Below are 23,773 nucleotides of genomic sequence, written 5' to 3' on the forward strand. Positions count from 1 at the left end.
ACACCCACTGGAGCCCGGGGAGAGGAGGGTCTGCGGCAGAAAAAACCACGGCTGCTGATTTTCGAGATATACGCCACACAATTAGAAACACTGGGTCTATAAACATCCCCAACAAACCCCAGTAGGTCTGGGGGGGTTTCTTTTCCTCGCTGTCCATTGTGTGCCGCCGCCTTTTAAAACCTCAAAAACAAATGCTCTTCCCTTGTTGATTTTACGCTTCTGCGCTGAACCACACGTCTCTCTCCCCGTTAGCTTGGTGGTGCTGGAGGGACCAGCTCTCCTCATCCATGCCTCCGGGACTGGGATATTTGGGATGGGAACATGTACTGCGTGCTAATCACCCATCCACAGGCGGGAAGGATTTTCCCAGAAATTATCTCCCTTCTTGTTTAAACACTGAGATTTCTCAGCTTAGAAAGGGGCAGGTGCTGCTTGGGGATGTCCCTTTTCTTTGTCAGGACCGTTTTCATCAGTGTTTCAGAGCAGATCTCAGTACAGGCTGTTTCATCCATTTACAATTTCATATATCCTTCTTTTTTTAGGTTAACCTTCAATAACTGGCAAGAAGCAGAACTATATGGGTGGAGGCAACAGGCTATGGATTTATGACATGCTGGTATTCAGGCAGAGTAACCCAGCGCGAACACAGAAATATCCTGAACTGTGCTGCTGCCGTCAATTTGATAATGAGAATGTGATTTGAAATAAAAACATCTTGGGTGCCAATTCACTATGGCAGCTAGTAAAAATAGGCAGAATACCTAGAAATTGAGGACTCTGTGCTCCAAACACATCCAAAGCTTGAGTATCATACGGTACCTTATAAAAACAGAGTGTGTGGCTGCACTGGGGCTGTAGTACCACAAATGAAAGGCCACTCTGTGAACCCACAGAGTGTGAGCAGAGAGAATGGGATGCTGCATCTCTCTGTAGCTGAGCAGAAGTGAGACCTGCCCTCATCAGGGCCTATTCAGCCTTGGATGCTTTTACCCCCACCCACATTCCCAGGGTCACCCCAGCACAAAACATTTCCCTGTTTGAGCTGCAAACACCCCTGGGCAAAGCCTGGCTGAGTTCTGCCAGGGCCTGTGATACCCAAGAACTGGCCTTTTAGCCAAATAAAAGCAGCTTTTAAACGCTGCAGAAGAAAGAGGGCTTCAGGGTCTCGTGCATTTTAAAGGATCTGGCCTTTACAGGAGCCATTCTCAGTTTCAGGTCAAGCCTGAAGCCTGCTTTAATCTACTTTTAAGTGGTACAAGCAGTTGTGATCCCTCTGCCAGAAGGCAGGGCAGTTTTCTTTCAGTGCACCTTCCCTTATCTGCTGAGTGTGATCTTCCATGGGACTTACTTGTTGCTGTCCCGGTACTGGTAGATATAACAGCCTTGAGGCATCCCACTCTCCTGGTCCAAGGTAAACGAGAGCTTCAGCTGCAGAGAGGAGAGGGGGTGGGCGAGAATGAAAAGAGAGAGAGAGAAAGAAAAAAAAAAAAAAAAGCAACATTTTAGGCTCTCAGTCATCACAGCAACTTCAAGCGAGGCTTGTGGGAGAAAGCTTAACTCACTGAGACTGACACGCAAACACCGTGGCCTGGAACATACCGCGGGGTTCCAAACCTCAGGGAAAAGTCACATGCGTTGCAGAAACCTCTCGCTTTTTCCACCCTTTGTTACTATAAAGTGTTTGTGGTTCTTCTGAAATGCATGGGTCATAACGGTTCACCCCTCCAAACCCACCCACACACACCACCCTTCACCAAAGCGATTGCGGTTCCCCTCAGACACTAAAGAAATGAGCCTTCTCCATCGGCAGCTGTAGTTCCCACGAGTCTTTCTCTGAAAACTTTCCCGGCTCCATCTCGTTCCTCCAGTGCATTAGAAGAGAGGAGAAACCACAGAGGGAAAGGTGACAGATTTTTCCTTCTGTGCAGAGTTATTAAAGAGCTGTTAGAAGGGTTTGCAGTTTGGATCCGCGTCCGGCAGGAGGCTATGATGTGACCTGGAAGCTGCTTGCTTTGCAGCTCCAAGAAGGCGTTCGGCAAGGGCTTTCAGATTTCAAACACGGCTCATTTTATTTAAGGGGGAAAAATTAATCCTCTTTCAACAAGCAACAGAACGATTCTGTGGGGAGACTTTTTTTTGCTGAAAATGTCTCCAGTGCCTAGAAAACAGCACGAGGCTGAGCCCTGGCTGAAAATGTCTCCAGTGATTTTATATGCTGAACTGCCTAGAAAACAGCACGAGGCTGAGCCCTGCAATAGCCCTACACATTCGAGGAGCCCCTCATTCCCAAGGGGAAGGCTGCTGATCCCCAGACCAGTGTCCCACCAGCTCCTGGAGCCACAAGGTTCAGCCCCTCTGTTCTGCAAAAGGGCTGCAGACCCCAACCAGGAGTCAGCAGGCTGGGTAAGAGGGGCAGCATCCTTCAGAGGAGGTAGCTGTGGTCTTTTTGCACCGAGAACTTTGCCTTTTTTGGGGTCTCAGTGACTACTACCACTCCTGGATTGTGCAGGATTCTTGAAATGCTCTGGAAAGACCATTGCAAGGGCTAAAAGTCAGAGATTTGTTATGATGAACCCAACCTTTTTAAACCGGGAAAGGAGGAGAAAGCAGTGTTGAGTCACTCCATTTGATCACAGACTCCTCTCCTCTGGGCTCCAAGGAAATTGCTAACTCAAATTAACGGCTTATTCCGGAATGAACACAGAATTACAACATCTTTCTCCCGTAGGCTGTTAAGAAACCCTGAGTGCTGAATCATTAGACGGTGCACTAATTTTCCCTTCCCTAAAGGGTAGCAGAGTCATATGCTGTGCTCTCACTGACCCAAATAAAACTGCATACCATGAAATCATCAAAAAATTCACGATCTTGGATACCAAGTTAAGAACCGAGTACCAGGCTGAGGCCAAATCCAGCTGATCTTTCTTGACTTCTACGCCCCTAACTCTGTAAGCCATTCTGAAACACTCTCCTGTGACAACATGTAACATGTGTGCCCGTGCTTCGATGTGCCCATGGTACAAGTATCACAATTTGTACTGCTGTCCAGACGGCAACCTCTTATGCTCTCAACCACCACCCCTTTCTGCAAGCTCTGACCTTACTACAGCTTAGAGCATTGCTCAGATCTGTTTTGGAGACAACTGGGGATGGTTCTTCTGAACGAGATCCACAAAGCCAGGCTGCAGCTCCAGCCTTTCCAGATCCTACGACAGCACATGGCAGCTACCCCACGGGAGCAGGAGGTCACCAAGGAACAAGCAACCTCCCCAAGGGAGGCAAGCGATCACCTCGTTGTGGCATGGACAAAGGTCACTTGTTTACAACCTGAGTGGCCCCAAGTGGGCTGCCCGGGTTTGGGAGCTGAACGAGGAACTGGGAACTGCCCAAAGTCATTTTTCTGGTCAAGGTTTTCCAAAGCTTTCCTGCTTTGGAAAAAAAGCACCTCAGAGGCAAAAGGGACAGTGGTTATCTTGGGCACAGCTCCACCTGGTCCTGTGCTTTGAGGAACAGGCACCACATTGCAGAGTTGCTAGAGAAGAAACACAAAAGAAAGTGCAAAAGTGTGGCTTTGGCCACTTTCAACAATATTTCCGACCAGGATAAACTCAGGAGTGCCTAAGCCTCTCATTTGCAGCTCTCAGCTAAGTGGGCTTTGGGCTTGCAGTAACTGAGCATCTCTGGTTACAGCTCACCTGGGCTCTGGGCCCCCGGCACCATCCGGGGCTGGAGCCAGCTCTGTGCAAGGAGACAAGTCCAGGGGAAGGAAAGGAAGGAAAAGGGCTGGGAAGGAAAACAGCATTGTTTGGACAGGCTGCTGGGGAAAGCTGTGGGGCAATCAGGTATGGGAGGGTGACCTTTCCACTATCTGGGGGGACAGGGTCCCATGGAACCCGCCTACCCAAAAAGGAAAGATCACAGTTCCCAAAGATAACAAGTTTTCAACTTTCTGTTATTTTAACCCTTTTTTGTCTGCTCATGGTATTCCAGACAAATGCAACATGTCCTGCTTGGCAGGCTCAGCCATCTCTGCTACCCGCCAGTGCCAGCAAGGCCTGTGTCACGGGGACTATACACAGCTTGACCATATGGGGCAACACTGTCAGGAAAGAGGATGCTGCTGTCACCCGCAGCGACAAGGAGACCCCACTCAGAGAGATGTCAGGGTCAGACTGTCACACAGAGAGACGTGTAAGTAAAGGTCTGTCCCAGCAACCATAGCTCAAGGCAAGCTGCACTGTCAGCGACACACAAAACTCTGCTTTTCTGCAGATCTGCCCTGCTGATGCACTGTCGTGGCCAGCCAGGAGGGGGAAGAGGGGACCTATGATTGTCACCCAGGTCCTTACAGACCCCGAAAGAGCAGCCAAGCTCTGGCTGTGCGGCCACTGGCAGCTCGCTCTGGCTGCCTTTGCTCATTTGGTGCTCTGCAGGGAGTGCGGAGCCCTCAGGCAAAACTCCTCACAGGGCAGAAAGAGAGAGGGTAAGGCAGGATGTTCCACTGAGCATCCTCGGACACGTGCTCGCTTCCACATGGCCATGTTCAGCTGCAAAGGCATTTAAGCTCCCCAGCACCTTGCTGCTTTGGGAAGTCTGCTCCACAGTCTTTTCCTTCCATGCTAAAGCTAATCTATGAGGTGCTTGCTGCCACAGATCTCCAAGAACAAAGCTCAAGCGTTCTTTCCCAGCTCTCTGCACACCCAACACTGCTTCTTTCTGGTCCCACCTCCTCCAGCAGCTGCCATTTCCTTCTGCCTTCCTTCACCAAGCACATCACAAAACCTCTGCTTGTGTCTGTATTAAAGAAGGTTGTAGGGCAAAGCTAGGGGGAGGAGAGATGTCAGGAGCTGATCATCCACTTTATCATTCCTCCTATCTGACTTTTGTGACAGCAATGTCATGAGACATCCAGGGATCATCCACTTTATCATTCCTCCTATCTAACTTTTGTGACAGCAATGTCATGAGACATCCAGAGCCTCCCAGACACACGAAGCCCTACAAAACAAGTGGCTTTTGCAATCCTCCCTCTGGCACAGCTCTAACTCTTAGCCAATTTGACAACATTGCTCCAACACCGCGCGCTGCTTTGAAGCTCCTTTTTTTGTGTGTCACTGCTCCTTGGCAGAAGGCAAAGACTTGCCGTAAAACCAGCAAACAGACCAATACCAAGACAAAGGAAAGAGCACCGCTCTTCAAAATACCAGATTTTATGCCTGCAGGGGCAACAGGGGGACTGAGGTTTCTTACAGAAACGCAAGTGCGGGGTGACCCCATCCCAAGGAAGGCTCATCAGATCAAGGAATCTTCAGCATTAGACATATGAGCTCATTTCATTTTACAGGACGCTGCTGGGCTTCACTGGGAGAGGAGGGGGAGAGGAAATTTCCCAGCGCCGTAGCGCGGTGTGATCTGGCTTGCACTGCCCCCTTCGGCAGCGCAGCCCTGGAGCTCACATGCTCATAAAGATCCCTTTCCACTTCAATAGCTCTGCACATAAAGAGCCGCTCGGCATGGTGCATGCCTGAACTCAATGGGAACGGGAGCTGGAACGCAGCCACGCTGAGAACAGAGCGCTGCCTACCAGGCGAGCCCCATCAATAATTGAGATGTCAGAGGCACAGGGAGGTGTGTGAATAAGAGCTGTCAAAAGGAGTAATTGGGATCTGTGTGGATACAGTGATGGATAGGCTGGCTCGCCACCAGACACAATTGCAATACACCCAAACAGAAGAGGAGCAGGGCGGTGAAATTCAAAGGGGCTGGGGCAGGCTGTTTGATGGGCAGGACGTCGTTGCCTCTGAGGTACCCAAAGTAACAAGCAGGCGTGGGCACATTATCTGGTGAGTGGCTGATGGAGCAAGAGAATGTACTCACAGCACGTGGTGGATCCTTGGTAATGTTTGGTGGCACGTCCTGCAGGCTCAAGGTGAAGCTGATGCCACCTCATTGAGGAAAGTCATCTCAAGGAAAGTCATCTCCTGTCCACAGTGGTCACTGGGCATGGAGGGCTGCGTGCACATAACACTTGCTCATGCAATGGCTCCACTCTCTAGATTGGTAACATCCTCCTGTTCTCTGTTCCTACATCCTTAAATCCAGCAGTTGGTTGATAGCAGGATGCCTCTTGCTCCTCCTTGTTTCTCCATCCATCAGACACTGACATGCTTCCTCTGTACCCAAGGGTTCCCACACACAGTGCCCTGACAGTGGTGAGCAGACACCAAACCAGCACACAGACATGGACAGACACAAGACACCAGCAAAAGGAGAAGGGCTCAGGGCAGCTGCTTGCCAGTGCACCATCAGTTCAGTGCTGCCTGACCCCTGTGAGGACCCAGTGCCCAGCTCAGACACACAGGACTTGGTGGGGGTGTTGGGGAATCTGCCTACATCTTGGGGCCTCTTCCACCAAGGCCAGAAAGAGGCTTTTCAGAAAAGGGAAGCAGTGCTTAATGCTCTTGTGGACCTCCAGGCTTGCTCACACTTTGGAGCAGCCAAACAGTCGTCTTCATCTAACAGAAAGCTTTAGACCTGTAGCAATTAAGGGCCCAGTCATGTGATAAAGCCTGGTAGCTCCAACAAGGAGAGAGCATGAGGAGCAGCTTTCTGGCTGCTGAAACGTTGCCAGTACCTATATTGACTTGACTGGGCAAATTCTGCATGCCCCTTGAGTAAATGGTTTGGCTTGGTTCCCCCCCGTCTCAGCCTTGGCTCTGAGCTGCTAAACTCCGTCATTAGATGAAAAGTTTTCTCTACGCATGCACTGTATCAGAGAGGTATTATCAGTTCAGCCAAATAACCAGGTCAAAGACTTCAGATGTGTCCCAGTTCTGGGGCAACGTAAGGGCATGCTTCGGCCAGCCTCGGTTATAACTGTTCAAGGCAATTCCACCAATGTGGTGGGGTACTCAAGCAGAAAGAGTTCACCCAGGGCAAGGAGGAGAAGCAGAACACAGCCTCCAAGACAAAAACCAGGGGACTGGATCTAAATATTATACTGAAAACACTCTCCTGAAAGGCAGGGGTTCTTTCCTACCCTTGGCACTCACTCAAATTTAACCCCATTTGTGTAGAAGTCCAAAAAGACTGGTACCAGCTCCCTCTCGGAATAAAGGCTCCCCTCTCCAGCAAGCTCTAGAAAGCTTTTTAAGAATAAACTTAGTCATCAAGCAGGTTTTTATGCCCCGCTCAAACTTTGGTTTTGACCCGAAAAAAGAAAAAAAGCCCTGAAGTCCTGACACTCACTTTTAAAACCACAAAAAACGAGCCGTGCTCCAGTAACGTAATCACAGAGTTTTCTGGCACCTTGTCCCTTAAAAATACATCCATCTGCCTCCACGCAGGCCATCAAACTCAATCTTGTTCACAATGGATTTCCCAATTCCTGCGTGCTGGAAGGACTGCAGCGGTGCTGGCTGTGCCGGCTGGATGAGCCCTTACAGGAGCACAGCCTGCAAACCTCCCAGCTGTGTTTTCACTTAAAGAAGCTGCTCTTGAGACCAAAGCACTTCTCCTTCCACGAGCTTTTCTATTTGTGCTGCACTTCGAAATTGCTGGAGAAAGAACCTGGGTAGAGGCTAAAGAACATGTGGTAAAGACAGGATGGGGGTAGTAAAGAAGAAACCAAAAGTCCTAGAGTGGAAAAAGAGGAAAGACAAGGAAACTTGCTACCACATCAACTGTTTACCTGTTGCACTGGGTTGGTGGTACTCCTTCCATTTTGGCTTTGCAGACAGCAGATGTTTGGCCAATCTCAGTACCTGGTTATGAGACTGCTGTTGCTACTGGTTGGAAGTCTAGAACCGGTCCTAAACTGGTCCCATCTCACCCATTGCCTGCTCAGTGAGACCCTTTTTCCCTCTCCCTAAATGCACATTTTCCAGATGAAGGTGTAAACCCTCTAGGAGGCTCCTGAAGCCATCCCTGCTGCCTTGTATCCTCAGCACGGCCCATTCCCAGGAGACAGAGACAAGCAGAGAGGTAAATCAGCTGTCCCCATAAGCCTCATCTTTGGGGAAAGGATGCTCAGAAGGCGATGTCACCAGCAGCTGCTCTTCCTGCCCCACTACCACCACTCCAGAGACATCTCAACCTGAAATTGGAATGCAGAGCAGGCACAGGAAGGAATCAGCAAGGAACATGGGGTATTACTCTGGCCTGAACCCCTCTGCCCATTTATATTTTACAATCCCATCATTAACTCAAATATTATTCCTCTCCTCTGCTGCTGCCCGCAACCCACAACTGCATAAAATAAATGCAAAGCCAGTGAATCCCTGACATGGCAAGATGGAAGATAGCAGACAGCTTTTCTGCCTTCTTAAACTAACCTCCTAAGCCAGGGGTTCCCAGCCGGGGACCCAAAGCCACAATAAGCTATTACTAAATTATCCCACATGCTGCAGCGGGTCTTGCTCTCCAAACACGTCCTCCTGGGGTCTTCCCATCATGGAAGCGAAGTCACCAACATGTACTTCCTAGCACACAGAGGGCGGCTCTGTTGCTGTCTAGTGGCCCCAAACCCTCTGCTACAGGTGGTCGGGCAGCACAGCAAAACCAGAAAGAAGCGTGGCTGGATCCTTTGCAAAGACGCGCAGATGCTGTCATGAAAATGGCAAGCTGGCATCATACCCTTGGCTTTCATTTCACAGCTGCAAGTCAAAGCTGAAGAGCCTTTCTGGAAAGACGGAGCAGGAGACAACTTTCACCACTTGGCAAAAATATAAACTGCAAATGAGTTTATTTTTAAACATTCACACTTGTCTGCATCAGAGGTTTCGAATACAGTACGCAATCCGCAAAGTAACAGATCCAGATTTATTTAGAAAGAGGAGCTGAATACTTCCGTTCACTTTATAATTTATAAACTTGATGACCTCATTCTCTAGATGCATGATTAGGAAACCACAGGACTAAAACACAGATTATACAATTGCAAAGGGTTTACGTTGGTGGATTAAAAATACCTTCTTCAGAAGCTAACGACTTGTGACACCGCACCGCGTGCTCTAGACCACTAGGGAACTGTCAACGAAGTTAAAAGTATTTTCTACACATACATCAATTTTAAAATAAAAGCAAAACATCCCTAGGAAATGCCACATAAAAAACTGTGACACTAACAAGATACATGCCAAATTTCACTACTTGGCCGTTTTATGTTACTCACAGTCTGTCTCTCAGCCTCTCTTTAAAGCATTCCCGGCTCTTGCGCTTCTCCCAGCCCCACCAGTGCTCTGACGAAAGACAATTTCACTGATTTCATCTTGTGCAATAACAGAGCCTTCACAAGCTGGGCTTTTCCAGCCTTAATACTGATGGGAGGTTTTGGGCCACAAAAAATTCTTATATTTTGAAGACTGATGATGACTTAGAGGCTTACAGGGGCATGGGGGAACAGTTAGGTCCTGCCCAGTCCCAATGGCAGGGAAATTCACTACCTGCACCTGGTAGATATGGAAATTCACTTGGGAAAGCAGGAATTTGGGAGAGGAGGATGATCAAGGCTAGTAAGAGGGTAGATTGCAATCAGGAATTTGAAACAACCCCAGAGACTCATAGAGAAACTGGATTGACCCTTCACAAAGCCAGTCAAGTTGAGTTGCCAGCAAGTCAAATCTCCCTGTCCATGAAGAAGCTGATGCCTGGAGGGCAGCTCTTAGACACCGTATACCTTATCAGAGAGTGAAAACACTCCAGGAAAGACCAGAGGCCAACAGCCAGAGGAGCAGCACAGGGACCTGTAACTGGTGTTGAATGGGAACAGGCAAGACCAGGGTCTGCAGCATGAGAAGAGAGATGGGGAATGCAGCTGCTGACACTGCACTGCCCAAGCCCGTGGGCACCCACCACCAACACCCAGGACTGAGAGAGACACCGGGCCTCATTAATCCTCAGCTTGTTGGAAAGCTCACTGTACAACAGGGGCTGCCAGAGCAGAAAATACATCTGAAAATCCTGGAGCGAACAGACCAACCCAGTGAGCTAAAGTAACCATGAAAAAAAGGAAATATTTCTCACTATTAACAAGGACAGAAACTTAAAGCGCACGGCTGACGTAAAATTTCTCCTAAGCTGACGAGCATCAGCAGCAGAACAGGCAGGCCTTTCTGTGCAGCCACGGTGCCTGCAGCCTGCTGGTTGGTCACACTGGGACCTGAGAGGGTCTGCAGGACCAACACCACCAGCTTTTTCACAGAGTGGGTGTTATGGAAGTCCACGTATATACCATCTTGATCTGATGAAGAAAAGCAAACCCTGATCGAAAAGAGATCCCCCTAAGGCATTTGTTAGGGTATGTGAGAGCCTGGAAGACTTAAGAAAAGCAATCAGTGTGTTCCATGCTTGCTTTAGACGAAAAATGACACAACCAAGTAGAAAACCCTCTCTAAACTCGCTGCTTGGTATGTCACTATTAGAGGGTACTGCAGATAACATATCATTATCCCCAATTGCTGTTATTTCAGACACCTGACAGTCATGTCTGAAAACAGGTCTCAAACCTACTGACCCTAGGTTTAAGCAGCATGAAGTTTAGCTTCATGCTTGGCCCTGCTGTTTTGCAGGAGCCCGTGGTCAGTAGAGAACAGCAGAAGTCAGCAGCTGCCAAAGAGACGGCAGATCCAGCCACTGATGGATGTAGCACCGCAAGGGAAGCACAGCTCACAGGCAGTTTCTTCAATGGAAAACAACAAGAACACCAGCAATGCTAAATGTTCATTTGATGGAAAGCAAGGGGACAAACAGACCTTCACAAAACGCCGGATGGTTTCCAAGAGCTGCCCCAGCCTCACGCCAAAGACAGATCCCAAAGCAGTGGTTACCTGAAGGAGGATGGGACACTGCGCTGTCTTCTCATGGCTCGAGCCACGAAGAAAGGCAAGGTAAGAACTCTGGATGCAGATGTGTCTTGTGCATGTGGCAGGAGGAAAAATGGTTTTGTGTCTCTTATTGCACCTGACTATAGTACAACCTTTTTCCCCCCTAAGAGCCTTTGAGGATGCTGATACATATTTTACAAATCAGCCTATTTTGTGTCTTCCCTGTGACTATTTTTTGTCTTCCCGTAACGTGCCCAGTTTTTGTCATTGCTTTTGGGAGGATACATGGAGCCGAGGGCATATCAAACGCAGCAAATCCTATTTTCTTAAGTTTGTTAATGCTAACTGCTTCCCCTGCTAAGCCACTAATGGAGCTGTGAGAACCCAGGAGCACAGATTAATTCAGTGCCCAGGTACTGCCTCATGCCTGGAGGGATTTCCGTAGAGTTGCACTGGAAGACAGACGAAAGCTTGTAATACCCTCTATACAAGAGATAAACCCATTAAAATATGAACAGCCCCTGTGCCGACACGATAAGAGCTATGCCAGGTAACAAGAGGGATCACAACAGGATTTCCAGGTTTAGTTATATCTGCAAGCCATTAAACTGGAGCTGGGACTATGAAGATGCAGAATACTCTGATCACACCACGCTGATCTCAGTTTGACAGCAACACCATCCTCCCCCATCATTTGAGGTGCTGCTGTGAAATACCCGGCAGCCACAAAGTCCATCCCTAGCACTGCTGACTCGAGCTTCGCTCGTTCTCTGGGGATGACCTGGGCTCTCTTGCAGCTTGTTACAACCCGCCAGGACTGCAGGCAGCTGTGCTGTGTCCTTGGCCAAACCTTCTGCTCCCCACACTGTTAGCAGCACGGGATGGGAAGGCATCTCCTGCCACACACACTCAGCCCACTGCCTTCTGCAGAGCATCTTCTCCATGTGCTGCAGGCCACAAAATGCCACCCAGCATCCTGCCACAGCAGTGCCAGCTCTCTCCTTCCCAGGCAGAAGCAGGCTTCTGAGGGACCTTGTGGCTCCTCTGTCACAGGGAAAGAAGGAAGCAGGAGCAGACAGGGGCCAGGCAACTCGTCCCAGCGAGCCCGGAGCCCACTGACAGCAGGACGGGCACCCTGCCCTCCAGCTAACCCAGGACCAGCCGTCTTCCTCCGGCTCCGACACGGCAGTACTTCAACAGGGAAGTGATTTCTGCATGTAGACCTTCTGGAAAGGGCTCTGGCAAAGTTCACCCTGAAAAGGTGCATTATAAAATGTAAAGTATTTTTGTAGTGCCAATTTGATGTCGGAGCCTGCGACGCTGCTGCTGATCCCCGGGTTGGAGCGCGGAGGGTAGGAGCTTCTTCCAGCATTAATGCACAACAGGCTGTTTATAACCCTCTACTCCACACTGTTATTTAACATATGTAAGGGGCTCAACATAGTTTATGTTCAGTAGTTGTGGTTTCCAACCAGTATTGCATTTCTTCAAAATGAAGATGCATAGTATTTTAAACCTATTTTTAAAACCAGTCACAAATCTGCAATCTTTTACATCATTCCTCCTTCCTCCTATCAAACCCCAACCATAACACACAGCCACAGAAGACCAGCAAGTTCACGTGTGAGAACTCAACTGCAAGAAACTCATGTGTGCTCGCACACACACACACACAGAGGGAAACTCAAAGCTGTAATTCAGTTAAATTGGTACAAGCTATGTTTAAGGTTTCAAAGACATCCGGGATGTAGTCCACTGTTTAGAGTTGTGGGTACCAGCAGGCCGTATGCGGAGAAGGAGAATCTAAGAACTGAACCAAAGCATGAGGTATTTATTTAACAATCTGCCACAGCAAGTGTAAGGGAATTAAAAGGTTTCCTGCCCCTGGGAGTTCAGCATACCAGCAACCTCATCGTGTATCATCCCAAAATCTCATCACTGCCTTCCCTTGCCGGGACTGACCCCATCCACTCCGAAAGCAAGTCACAACACAACTGAATCTCTAATTTCCATTTTTAACACACCCCTCCACATGGCGGAGTCAGCTGATGCAGGGAGGGCTTAGAAAAATCTTTAGAAATCATCCTTAAAAGACAGCCTGTAAAGTACCACTCCCTGGAAATGCCTGGCTTCGGCAGAGCATGGCAGCTCTCACAGAGTTCTCTGGTTTTTGCAGTAGTTCTGCATCAATCAGACTTTCCATTTTACCAGCTTGATGGGCTTGGGGCTTTGGCGGGTTAATTTTGTCCGGACAGTCCTGGAACTGAGAGTTGTCCATACCAAAGTGGTAAGTTTTAAAGGCAAAAACCAACTCCATATTTTACAGAGACAGTCAAGTTCTTAAAATTAGTTATTTATTCCAACAATATTAAAAGGAGACACACCGCTTTCTCAGTCATTTTTCCATTCGTAGTATTTTGTTTTGTTTTTTTAAACCCATGAGCCTAATCCTTAATTTCTCTATGGAAAAGCTGGAAGAAAAAGATCACAGGGACGAAGGATCAGCCTTCTAGAGCATCCACTGCGCTCGCTCACCCTTTGGAGAGGTTGCTGGGTTTGTTGTTGAGATTATTTTTTTTAAAATACACTCTGTAAGTAAATAAATAAATAAAAGTATCTCCAGGCATTAGTATTAGCTTGCGAAGGAGACCCAGACAATGCATGGGAGGTAGAAAAGAGCCAGTAAATTCTAAGGGTGTAGAACAGGAGAGGGGATTAAGCCTGGTGATTAAATTAGATGATGCATGAATACATTCCAATGCGCAACATCACTCAAGCACTGGACAAAACATATGGCAACAATGGAAAGCGCTGCCCACGAGGTCACCTTTAATATGATTAGCCATGGACGTCTGAAAGGAGATCTCCCAAGTACCGGCGTGCTAACCCTCCTTTGTGCAGGGTGGAGGAGCACCCCCTGCAAGCCTTTGAGGCTCCGTGAACCCCATGCAAACGGCTGCTGCCTGTTAAGGGATGTGCCCAAGTCCATTGAAAGCAGGACAAAAACAAAAAACGAGCCTCCAGGCCGGGCGAGCGGGCTGAGAGCAGCTTTTGTTCCCCTCTCGAAGGGATCTGGGGGGAAGCTGTCCCCAGGGTGTCCTGCCTGACAGCTGGGTCACCCCACGGGCTCTCCTGTTCCGCTTGGACTTTTCAACTCTGCTGGCCCCCGTTCCCCGGCACGGCTCGCCTCTTTGAAGGGGGAGAAAGCGCCTCATCCATCACTGACACGAAGGGAGTTAATTCACTTCTTTACAACTGGAAAGGCTTTTGCTGCGAGCAGGAGGGAGCGCAGGAAGAGTAATGAAATCCAAAAGGGAGCCAAATGATGCTTTCCTCTGCTAGAGGCCAGCGCTGGCAGCACTTGCTGCTGGCACGGCCCGTGGTGGGTGAAAGGAGACTCTTTTGTGGTATGCCATTAGCTACTTCCAAGGCCTCGGTTCATGTTTACCACAGCCACTGTGTTACTTCACTTGGTATTTTTTTCCAGTCCTGTTGATCACGCTGCTGAACCGACCGACTCCGTTTGGAAGCCTCGCTCACAGAAAGCAGAAACAAATTGCTTTTCGAAAGGACTATTATTTTTTTTTCTCTTCCCCAAACCAAACCTCACACTGCTTTCCATAAACCCAACCTCAGGCTGAAATCCCCCACTTAAAGCTGAAGATTAAAGGTCCCTGCTAGGCTTTGCCCTGCCCAGTTATTGCCCAGCTGTGCCACTTGCCCCTGGCGAGGTGAGGATGCCACCAGCCACGGGAGAGCCGAGCTATGCTGCCCGGACTGCACTAGAGGGCATCTCGCACCCCAAATTTCTCCACACCACGCAACATTCCAGCTCTGTCAAGTAAAAACAGCAGCCAGCAGGTTGTCTGGTCAACTGTAATGAGAAGAAACACTCGATGACATTAAAGATAATCTCGTGTGAGTCACTTTGCATGACTATCTTGCTGTAATCAGGTGAGCCCTTCATACTGCTGAACTCTACCCCAGAGGACCTTGGCACGCTCCGCCAAGCTCCTCATAAGGTTTCTACAGCCCTGTAGCATTTCAGATTCCAGGCAATGACTAATCACGGACACGTGAGGGACAGCCCAAGGGCAAACTCCTTCCATATGCTTTGTATTTGCATGGCGGGGTGGGTGAAAGTCATGGAGAAAACCCCAGGAGAAACTTGCTCTGGCTACACAGGTCACAGCATCTACAAAGGCTCAGTGACAAAGCAACAACAAACATGGCATAGGACCACTGCCAGCTGGGCTCCTGCTATTGCCAGGAAAAGGAAAGGACCATCTCTCCTAGAGCCCTTTCCAGCTTTACATTTCCAGGATGCCATAACTACAGCTCAAGCCTTGACACAGCACATCCCATCCCAGGCACCGCACTGTCATGGTCAATGTTCAGCAAGCTGTGAAATGCCAGCCCTGTCAGAATGAAGAGTCACCTTGGACCCTTCTAACAGATCTCATGGACTCTCATGGCATCTACAAGACTGAAGATCAAGCCAGTTCCTAACGAAACAATGTAGACCAGGCAGCTGTACGCTTGCTCTAAAAACATTTGAGGCAGCAGGTCCAAAAAAAAAAAACCCCTCCACAAATGTAACTTTTCCAAAACAAAAATTAACGAAGGTTGGGAGAAATGTCTGTGGTGGCATCCATTTCTTTGCTGTTTAAGCTCTTTTCTGCAAGTCTTCCTCCTTTGAATTGTATTTTGTACCCATCACTATGCTACCACTATTACAAAGGCTACTTGTAGCAAAATCACTGATCCTTAGTGCCAGGTATGAAGCAAACTACAGACCTACCAAACAACAAGAGCAAGGATGAACCAGGCCTGCAACACACCAAGCCAAAGCTCTGCAAGAAACTCACCAACTGAAATAAGTCAGTTGTAGAAGCTGCCAGGCTTTCAACAATTTTTCTGAAGGGATGAAGCCCAGATGATGCTACTTTGCCCAATTGCTTGGGTTTAGGACAAGTCCTCTCTTTCCTGCAGTGCTCAGCTGCAGACAGTAGCTATGAACTCAAAGGAAGAAGGTCTTCAAGTTCATCCTAAGGAGTAGCCACTTTCTCCCTACAAAGTGGGCACACACACAAGGGCAGGTTTAACACACCTCCATCTGCTCTAATTTCTTCATCCCAAGAAGCATGTACATAATTTTGTTGGTACAGGCATGTGGAGACCAACTGGCTCCTGTGCTGGGTCCGACTCACGGAAACTCCATTGAGGTGCCATATTTCTATCTCTCAGTATTCACCGTCTGCTCAAGACTTTATCTTAAAACTCCTGGGACACTGAGCAATGGCATTCCTCCAGCATGGAGCATGGCAGAGCTCAGGTGAGAAGAGGACTGAACAAACCCAAGTGCAAGATCACCCTGTGAGTGGGATGTTCAGCCCACAGGGTTTTATGCTGTTTTGCACTATTTTAAGAAAAAACTCCTCTGTCTGCTGTCTTAGCTGCTTATGAGAACACCATGTTCATGGTCTTTAAACTGATTTCAAGGGACTCCTACAAATGCTTCTTGAGAATTTGAAGAGAAGACCACACTGTACAAGAATTTCAGGGTTTGTCCCCTGCTTAAAGGCAATTTGACAGCAGCACCCCTTGGCACCATGTCATGGATCCACCAACACACCCACCTCTTACTCCTACAAAACACCAGAAACCAGTAACTCCCCAGCTCATTTAACCACCTATATGCTGCCCACTGGCTTATTAAAAAAAAAGAACTAAAGAGCATGGCATGTGAACACAGTATTAAAGACTATCAACCATCACTTTCAGTAATGTTTGAAAATAATAAAAAACAGAAAGCTGAAGTGAAAATTCAAAACCTCAAGCTAATTTCAACCATACATACATGAGAAGGGAAAAGTTTATACATGATGCAACAGAAAAAATGACTCACTTTCCGAAATGCCAAAGCCTGTTTTAGTTCATTCTGTCTTCTATACCTGCTAAACACATCACTGACAAAGAAATCATTTAATAAATTTCATTTTTTTTAAAAAATAATCCTATTTAAGCATTTTATTTCCTAGTATTGTAGGTCAGATTCTACTCCAACGTGCTGATCGGAAGCAAAGCACTAGCTCAATCAACGAGTTTTTTTCCTCAGAAAAGGAGAGTCTTGAGATTAAAACAGAGACCTTGAAATTGAGGTGAAACTGCAGCCCTAAAGCTAATGCAAAACCTCCTGTTGATTCATGGGACTGAGAATTTCTCAGTCGCAGGGCTGATCTCAGCATGGCCGTGAGACACCCAATACGCTACAGCTCTGCAGTCCCCCAGGGTAAGCAGGACCAGAGGGACCAAACCCATGACGCGGACACTTTACTTCAATTGTCAAACAAGGCATAAATTAAATGTTGTTGAATTCAGACTAGGTTTTTTTCTTTTTTTTTAAAGCAAACAATAGTGACTGCTTGGTTAGTTTGTATTTATGTGACAGAATCAGGTTTTTCAAGTCCAGTTAAAGGAACTTCCCGCAAAAACCCCTTCACAGTGATTTTGCACGGCTGGTTTCTTCCAGATATCTGAAGTCTCTCAAACCACTCGAGTCCAACAAACTCTTGAGGCAGCTTTCCCACTGCCTCTTGCTTAGTTTTCAAGTGGCCATCAATTTAGTAGTAGCCCATCACAGAGGGGCAACAAACTGTTGCCAGGTTGGTTGGTAACTAATTATCATGAACGCAATGTGTTTGCAACCAGCCTAGATCCAAACCAGAGAATGCATTCCCTTCAGAGGGCAAAGTTTAATACTATTGTCAGCTTTAAAAATATTGTCAATGCATCAACCTGTGAATATGCATCTTTGGGGAGAGATGGGTATTTGTGTCCCAAGAGGGAATCACAGCGTCCCCCCCAACCAAACACAGCGCTGCACAGCAAAGGAGCACATTCAAGCAGGAGGTCTTTCTCAAGTCTCAAGTATGGACAAATCTCAGAAACAAAGTGCAACGTGGACCAACAACCTTATCTGAGATGTCATGTTTCATGCTCCCATTTTACGCAATTACGTATTCAGGGGAAATCTACACTCTGAATTGTGCTCATATGCTTGAACAACTTCCTTATTACTATATGAAGATGTAGGGAAGGGCAAGATAAATGATTTGGACTACTTAAGACAGATTCAAAGCCACTTGCTTACAAAACAAAACCAAGAGGTTGCTCAACAAAATGTACTCCCAATGAATCACTGCAAACTTTAGCAGGGCATATAATTTCAGGAGACGTGGGCTTGGACTTGGAATGTTTAAAGATAAACCCGAAAGTGGACTTCAGCTGGCGCTGCTTCCTCAGATGAGGCAAGATCAGCTCTGTCCTCAGCTCAGCCTCATTTCAGAGGCTACAAGGAAACCACAGGTGCTCTCTGAGCTTCTTTGTACTTCAGCATCCACGTGTTATGGATGAGAAAAGATAAAACGTCCCAGGACTCTGATGGAACAATCATGCCCAGAGATACCTGATAAAATGAGTTGTGGTCATGGAAAGGAAGAATTTTTTTCCCCCTGTTCTCACTTTGGAATTGAAATGAGAAATCACAGAACTGCAGTGTCTGAATCTTTCATCTCCTTCCAAATGTTTTCTTTTGTCATTATACAATTAGCCTTTCTTCCATCTACTGTTAGGTAAAACAGAACTGGCTCTGACAAAGAGCTGCTGCATCTTCACCTATGGCAGACTGATCACATTTGAAGTTACATCACTCAACGCCCAGTGACTCCATCTAAAGAGAATGATGGATTAGCCATGCAGTCAGCTATAATTAATACCTGAAAAAAAACCCTTGTCAAGTTCTCTGTTCAAATATGTGATAAAGGGAATCTGAAACATCAAGAGACCTTCTGATGACGTCTGTTCATTGCCAGGGAAGAAAAACACCATCAACTGGAGGGCAAGACTCTTGGAGCAACGACTATTTCCTCAACAGAAAATGTAAAATAAGAATTTCCTCCCAGCACTCACGCCATATGCACCTCTACACAAACACGTTTTCCTGGTTTTTAACTGTCTTGCTGTCACAGACACTGAAGAACCAGTTTGTTTCTGCTTCATTGAGGACCAGTTTTTCCTTCCATCTTTTAATATAACCAGCAGAAGCCACTACTTCTCTCCTTACCAACCTCAAAAAAATGTCAGTGAATGGCTTGCTCAGCTGAATTGAGCACCAAATTCTCTGTTCACCTTAGCTATCAGCTTCACGTTTGGGACACACTAAGCCACCACCTGCCACAGATGTGCTGTCTTTCCCCTAGAGATGCTGTTTGGGGTCCACAAGCAGGTGACCCCACGCTGCCTAACACAGAAGCATGGGTAAGACCCATCTATGTCCAGCTAGTCTAGGAAACTAAGAGGTTTCTAATTCATGTGTGAATTTAGAGCACTTGCAAATATCTTGAACCCTACAGCAAGTGATGACTGCCAGCTCACCACAATTCTACAACGGCTGATGACCAGCTGGATTCAACTGATAGAAAAAGCCAAGGAATTTGGGAAGTATGACAAGGTACTGCCCGCTGCAACTCTGTCCTGTTCAAGCAAGAGACTTCCACGGGGCAGCAACAGACTGGCGTGGTCCTGGTGTGTGTAGGCAAAGCCTGAGAAGTGGAAGGACTAGGGCGAGAGACCACTTGTGAAACATTGCTTCTGTGTGACAGAGAAGTGCTGGCCATAGTTCAGCCCTTCATGCTGATGTAACTTGTTTCTCCTCTCTGCGCCATTATAAGTACCTGCTGGGGAACTGGGATAACAAATCTTGACCTTAACCGGGCTAGTAATAAACAGCAGAAACAAAAAAGCACCCATTCTTATTCAATAGCTGTCAGTAATACACGTGAGAGGAAGAGAAGGGTCAGCGTTGGCCTAAGGCGCTGGATTTGGCCTGGGAATCAGGAAAAGGCTGTCCTGCCAGCTGTGCCACTGACTCACCACGGCAGCTCAGGCAACTGCTTCACCTCTTCGTGCCCATCCCATCACCTGGAAGGATGGAACCGGCCTCCCCTCTGATACTTGCTCTGAGCCTGGCAGATGAAAGCAGCTATTGCTGTATCAAGCAGCATCTCAGAATTTAAGCCTAAGACCCCATTTTTTCTGAGAAGTTTCTGAGCTTGCAGGTCTACAGCAGACAATAAAACTCTAGGGTTAAGCTGTGTTTGTTTAGAAGACAAACACTCATATATGACTACAGAACTTGAATATCTGAATTAGTGGCTGGAATACTTACTCCAGGAAGAATAAAGTCATAACCCACTCTTGCATTACTGATGGTAAATTAATGCCAGAGCACCACTGTGTGGGGAGCTCCTTCCCGGCCGTGTCTGCCCAGACATCTGGCTGCGGTGGCTCCCAGCACGATGCTCTACAGCCGAGCCCTGCGCTCCGGCGTCTGACTCCCCCCTCCTGCCGGAGCCAGCTCGACCACTTCACCACCTGCTCCTGCTGGGACACAGCTGCTCAGCTCTAAAAGAACGATCGAGGAACGGCAGGACATGTGCGAGGACATCAATCCTACTCACACCCCTGGGAGGACTTCATTAAAATCCCGGGGCAAAAGATTAGATTCTGAGGGCTTTCCACTCAAAATCCTAATTTAATCAAAATATTTTAAAACCTACTGGCAATGCAAACATCTCCATGCAAGCAGAAAGATGCTCAGCCAACACAGACACCCCCCCCATAATATGATTCCACAATGTGTCCTTCCTGTGCGCATCCTCGGTGGGTGCACAAATTGCCCACCCTGAGCCATTGGCTGCTTCCGATGACAACGGTGACATTTCATATTTGCCCACTAAGTGCCATGTTCCCCTGTGGTATTGTAGGAAATACATTTCAAGAATCATTCCTACTTTGCTAAAGCACCTTTGCAAATGCATTTCAATTACTGGTGTGGGGAAGAGCAGTATCCCCCAGTAGAAAGCTGTGGCCTTAGATGCTCATTTTGACGTATTAACTGGGGCTACGCAAAAGACATAAAATCCCCAAAGGAAATTAAATCTCCAAATACATCCAGCATCCCCCCAGCTGCCTTATGTATCACACAGTACAAGCAACTGTCCATAACGATCGTATAGCACCTGCTGTCCCCATTCTGGGTATCAGTGATGTCTCTTTAACCAGACATCAAAGAGAAGGAGCAGACAATGGTGGAATTGTGATAGGAAGTGAATAGTGAAAGCTCCTTGTCAGTCTGCATTTCCATTTATCTTACAGCACCAAACACACAGCCCACCCTGCCTCTGCTGTCACGTTCACGCACTGTTGCTGTAACAGCCTCTTTTTGGGAGGTATCATGTCAGTTTTCAGGATTTTATAAATGCGCCTTTTGGGTTTTCTCCTGGGCCAAAGCAAGTGCCTGGGTACACACCTGAACATACCCTGAAGGAAACAAATCCAAGATGAATTTGGTACCAATGTCACATCCTAGGCCATGAGCACCAGGACTTTCTCTTTGGAACTGGCCAAAAACTCAAGAAAGCAACGCTCCCCGGAGAGATGTAGGACAGCCAAGAGTCAGGGGCTGGGACAAAGCCATCTACCTCCCTCAGAAAGGTGTGTGCCACTGTGAGTGAGCAAGGGTGGCACATACAGCAGCCATGGTCAGAATGCCTAAGCATCACACCAGGGAGTGTTTGAGCCAGGATGGCCTTCCTACCCCAATACCATCTAAAGACATACATTCAGACCATGCTAGTAGGGAAAACATATGAGCATTCAGTTAACTGAGGTCTATACAATACTATAGCCCTCTGCTGTCCCATCTAAACAGTTCTTCCCACCCAAAGTGCCTTCCTTTTTTATAGTAATATATTGTATTTTGCACACAATGAGTGTTTAACCAGGGTAGAAACATTTACTACTTTCACATAGCAAGAGGAGACCTGAATGCTTCCTGTACAGATATGAGGCAGCAAATATGACAAAACACTTTCCCATAATTATTTCCAGCAGTCACTCATATTGGAAAATTTTAATGGTGATAGTAATTAATCTCTGGCTCCTGAGATTTCCAATTAAATGGCATTAGCAGGAGCTACTGTCTAAAAATACGTGTTTCTGTCCTATCCCATTAGCCGCAACTAAATACGAAATTTCCCAACATACAATGGCACATCCTGTACGTACAATGTCCTTCTTCCCCCTCATTTTCCGTGTGTCGATGGCTTGAGTCAACTTCTCAGAGCTGTTTGTATCAAGGAGGCAGAGTCAGTTCTAAGAGCTTCAAAAACTACACGGAGCTGGTCAATATATCCAGTCCGGGTGTTTTGGAGCTGGCTCTCTGCACACATTCTGATGTTTGGAGTCTTTGTGCTCGTTTCCTGCAGCAGCAATACTCTATCACTTCAGGAGTCCCACCAACCTTAATTAAACAAAGCTATTCTCAAAGATCTCTTATTTCCTTATCCCCAGCAGCTACTGGAGAGGACCATAGGTAAGGTCTCCAGTGCGGTTCAGAGCTACAACAATACAATTTTTACTACTATTATTATATTTGCTATTATTTTACTAATTATTCAAAACAATAGAGACCCTCAGGGGAAAAGCAACCCTTACTCAGACGACGAGACAGTGGCACGGAAGCAGGCAGAAGCCAGATCATTTCACTAGCAATTCAACCCTTAAACTCACGTAGCATTCTCATCTTTGCCATTTTAATCCTTTTTTTCCCCTCCCTTTTCGCACACACCTGCAAAGCTGAATGTCTGTTGCGCAGAAAACAAGGAGAGAAGCTATTCTAGCAAACAATTTAATGCCATTAACTGGTCTAACACAAATGCACTTTGGGTTGTTCTCACAATGAACTTTGGTCAATGCCAACCTTTTGAGCACCCAGGTGTAAGTGGGCTGGCAAAGGCAGAATCACCGGCACAACAAAAGGCACCGCTCAGCTCACAGACAGTTGTCATAGAGACAGATCAGCATCCCGGGGTATTCTCATTTTAAATACGCAGAGAAATCCTTTTTAACCTGTCTTCATGTAGGCATCTGTCCTCGTGATTCATTTATAAACTGCTGAGGCCAAAAAGAGAACCATTTATCAGCAGGTCTCCTCTAGGCAGGCTTGAGCTAAGGAGCTTTTCTGCAAACTTGATGGTTTTTGTTGAAAGCAAGTTTCTATCTGATTCTCTGGCTAGTGTTTATAAAAGCTGTGGTTTGTGGAAGTGATCCAGCTTCAAAGTAACCTGGCCAGGAAAAAAAAAAGGAAAGTTGTGGGTTGTGCTCACTTTGGTTTTTAAACCAGGTCAGATCCCTGCTCCAATTTACAGCGCGAGTGCACCAAGAGCTGTGGGAGGACAGCACAGGGGTGGCAGCTCGTGGTCCTGGGCAGGAGGGAGACTGAGGGGAGTAAGAAAATACTGCAAATATCTGAGCATGTTTTCTCAAAGCCACAGTACATGGCACCTCTTGCCTTTACATTGAAAAGCTGCAGCTCCAAATGGGAGGGAAAAGAAATACATTAATCTCTGTCTGCGTGGACAAAGTTTCATAAGCTCCTTAGCTGCCGAAGGTGCAAAGACTTTAAACCTCTAAAACTCAGTGCTCAGCTGCCTTCTGGAGTTAGAAAACTGGCATGCAGCACAGGAAACCATATTCCATGGAAAAAGGCCCAGAAGGGGCCTATGGGGACAGCGAGATCCCACGGAGTGACAGATGCATTGCTCTGGTTGCAAAGAAGCTCCTCAGACCTAAGGTCCAAAGCAGCAGGATTCCCCTACAGACCTCTGCAGAGGCAGGAAAGGAACAGGGGGGAGAAAGGAGCAGCAGGTATGTAGGTTGCCATGGCCAGGACCGAATTGAGGCAGGAATTCAAAATTACACAGCCTCAAAGAGACATATATATAGACACTGAATCCACAAATCCTAAGCTTTCAAGACCGTGTGCTATCTCTGCAATTTGTCTCAAGGTCTTCCGTGTGACCCAGATATGTAATTCCCAATTTATT

General features: G+C 47.3%; 1 protein-coding gene across 2 annotated transcripts in view; it reads right to left on the bottom strand.

The window, feature by feature from the left end:
* The window catches only part of DIS3L2 (DIS3 like 3'-5' exoribonuclease 2), a 195,037-nt gene that overhangs the window by 38,780 nt on the left and 132,484 nt on the right, over positions 1 to 23,773 (bottom strand). For both annotated transcript variants that reach the window (XM_014946064.1, XM_014946065.1), the window contains exon 15: positions 1,349 to 1,428. In XM_014946064.1, coding sequence (XP_014801550.1) covers positions 1,349 to 1,428 — 80 coding nt within the window. The remainder of the gene's footprint in view (positions 1 to 1,348; positions 1,429 to 23,773) is intronic.

The sequence above is a fragment of the Calidris pugnax genome, unplaced genomic scaffold (assembly GCF_001431845.1).
Source record: "Calidris pugnax isolate Ruff unplaced genomic scaffold, ASM143184v1 scaffold111, whole genome shotgun sequence".
NCBI lineage: Eukaryota > Metazoa > Chordata > Aves > Charadriiformes > Scolopacidae > Calidris > Calidris pugnax.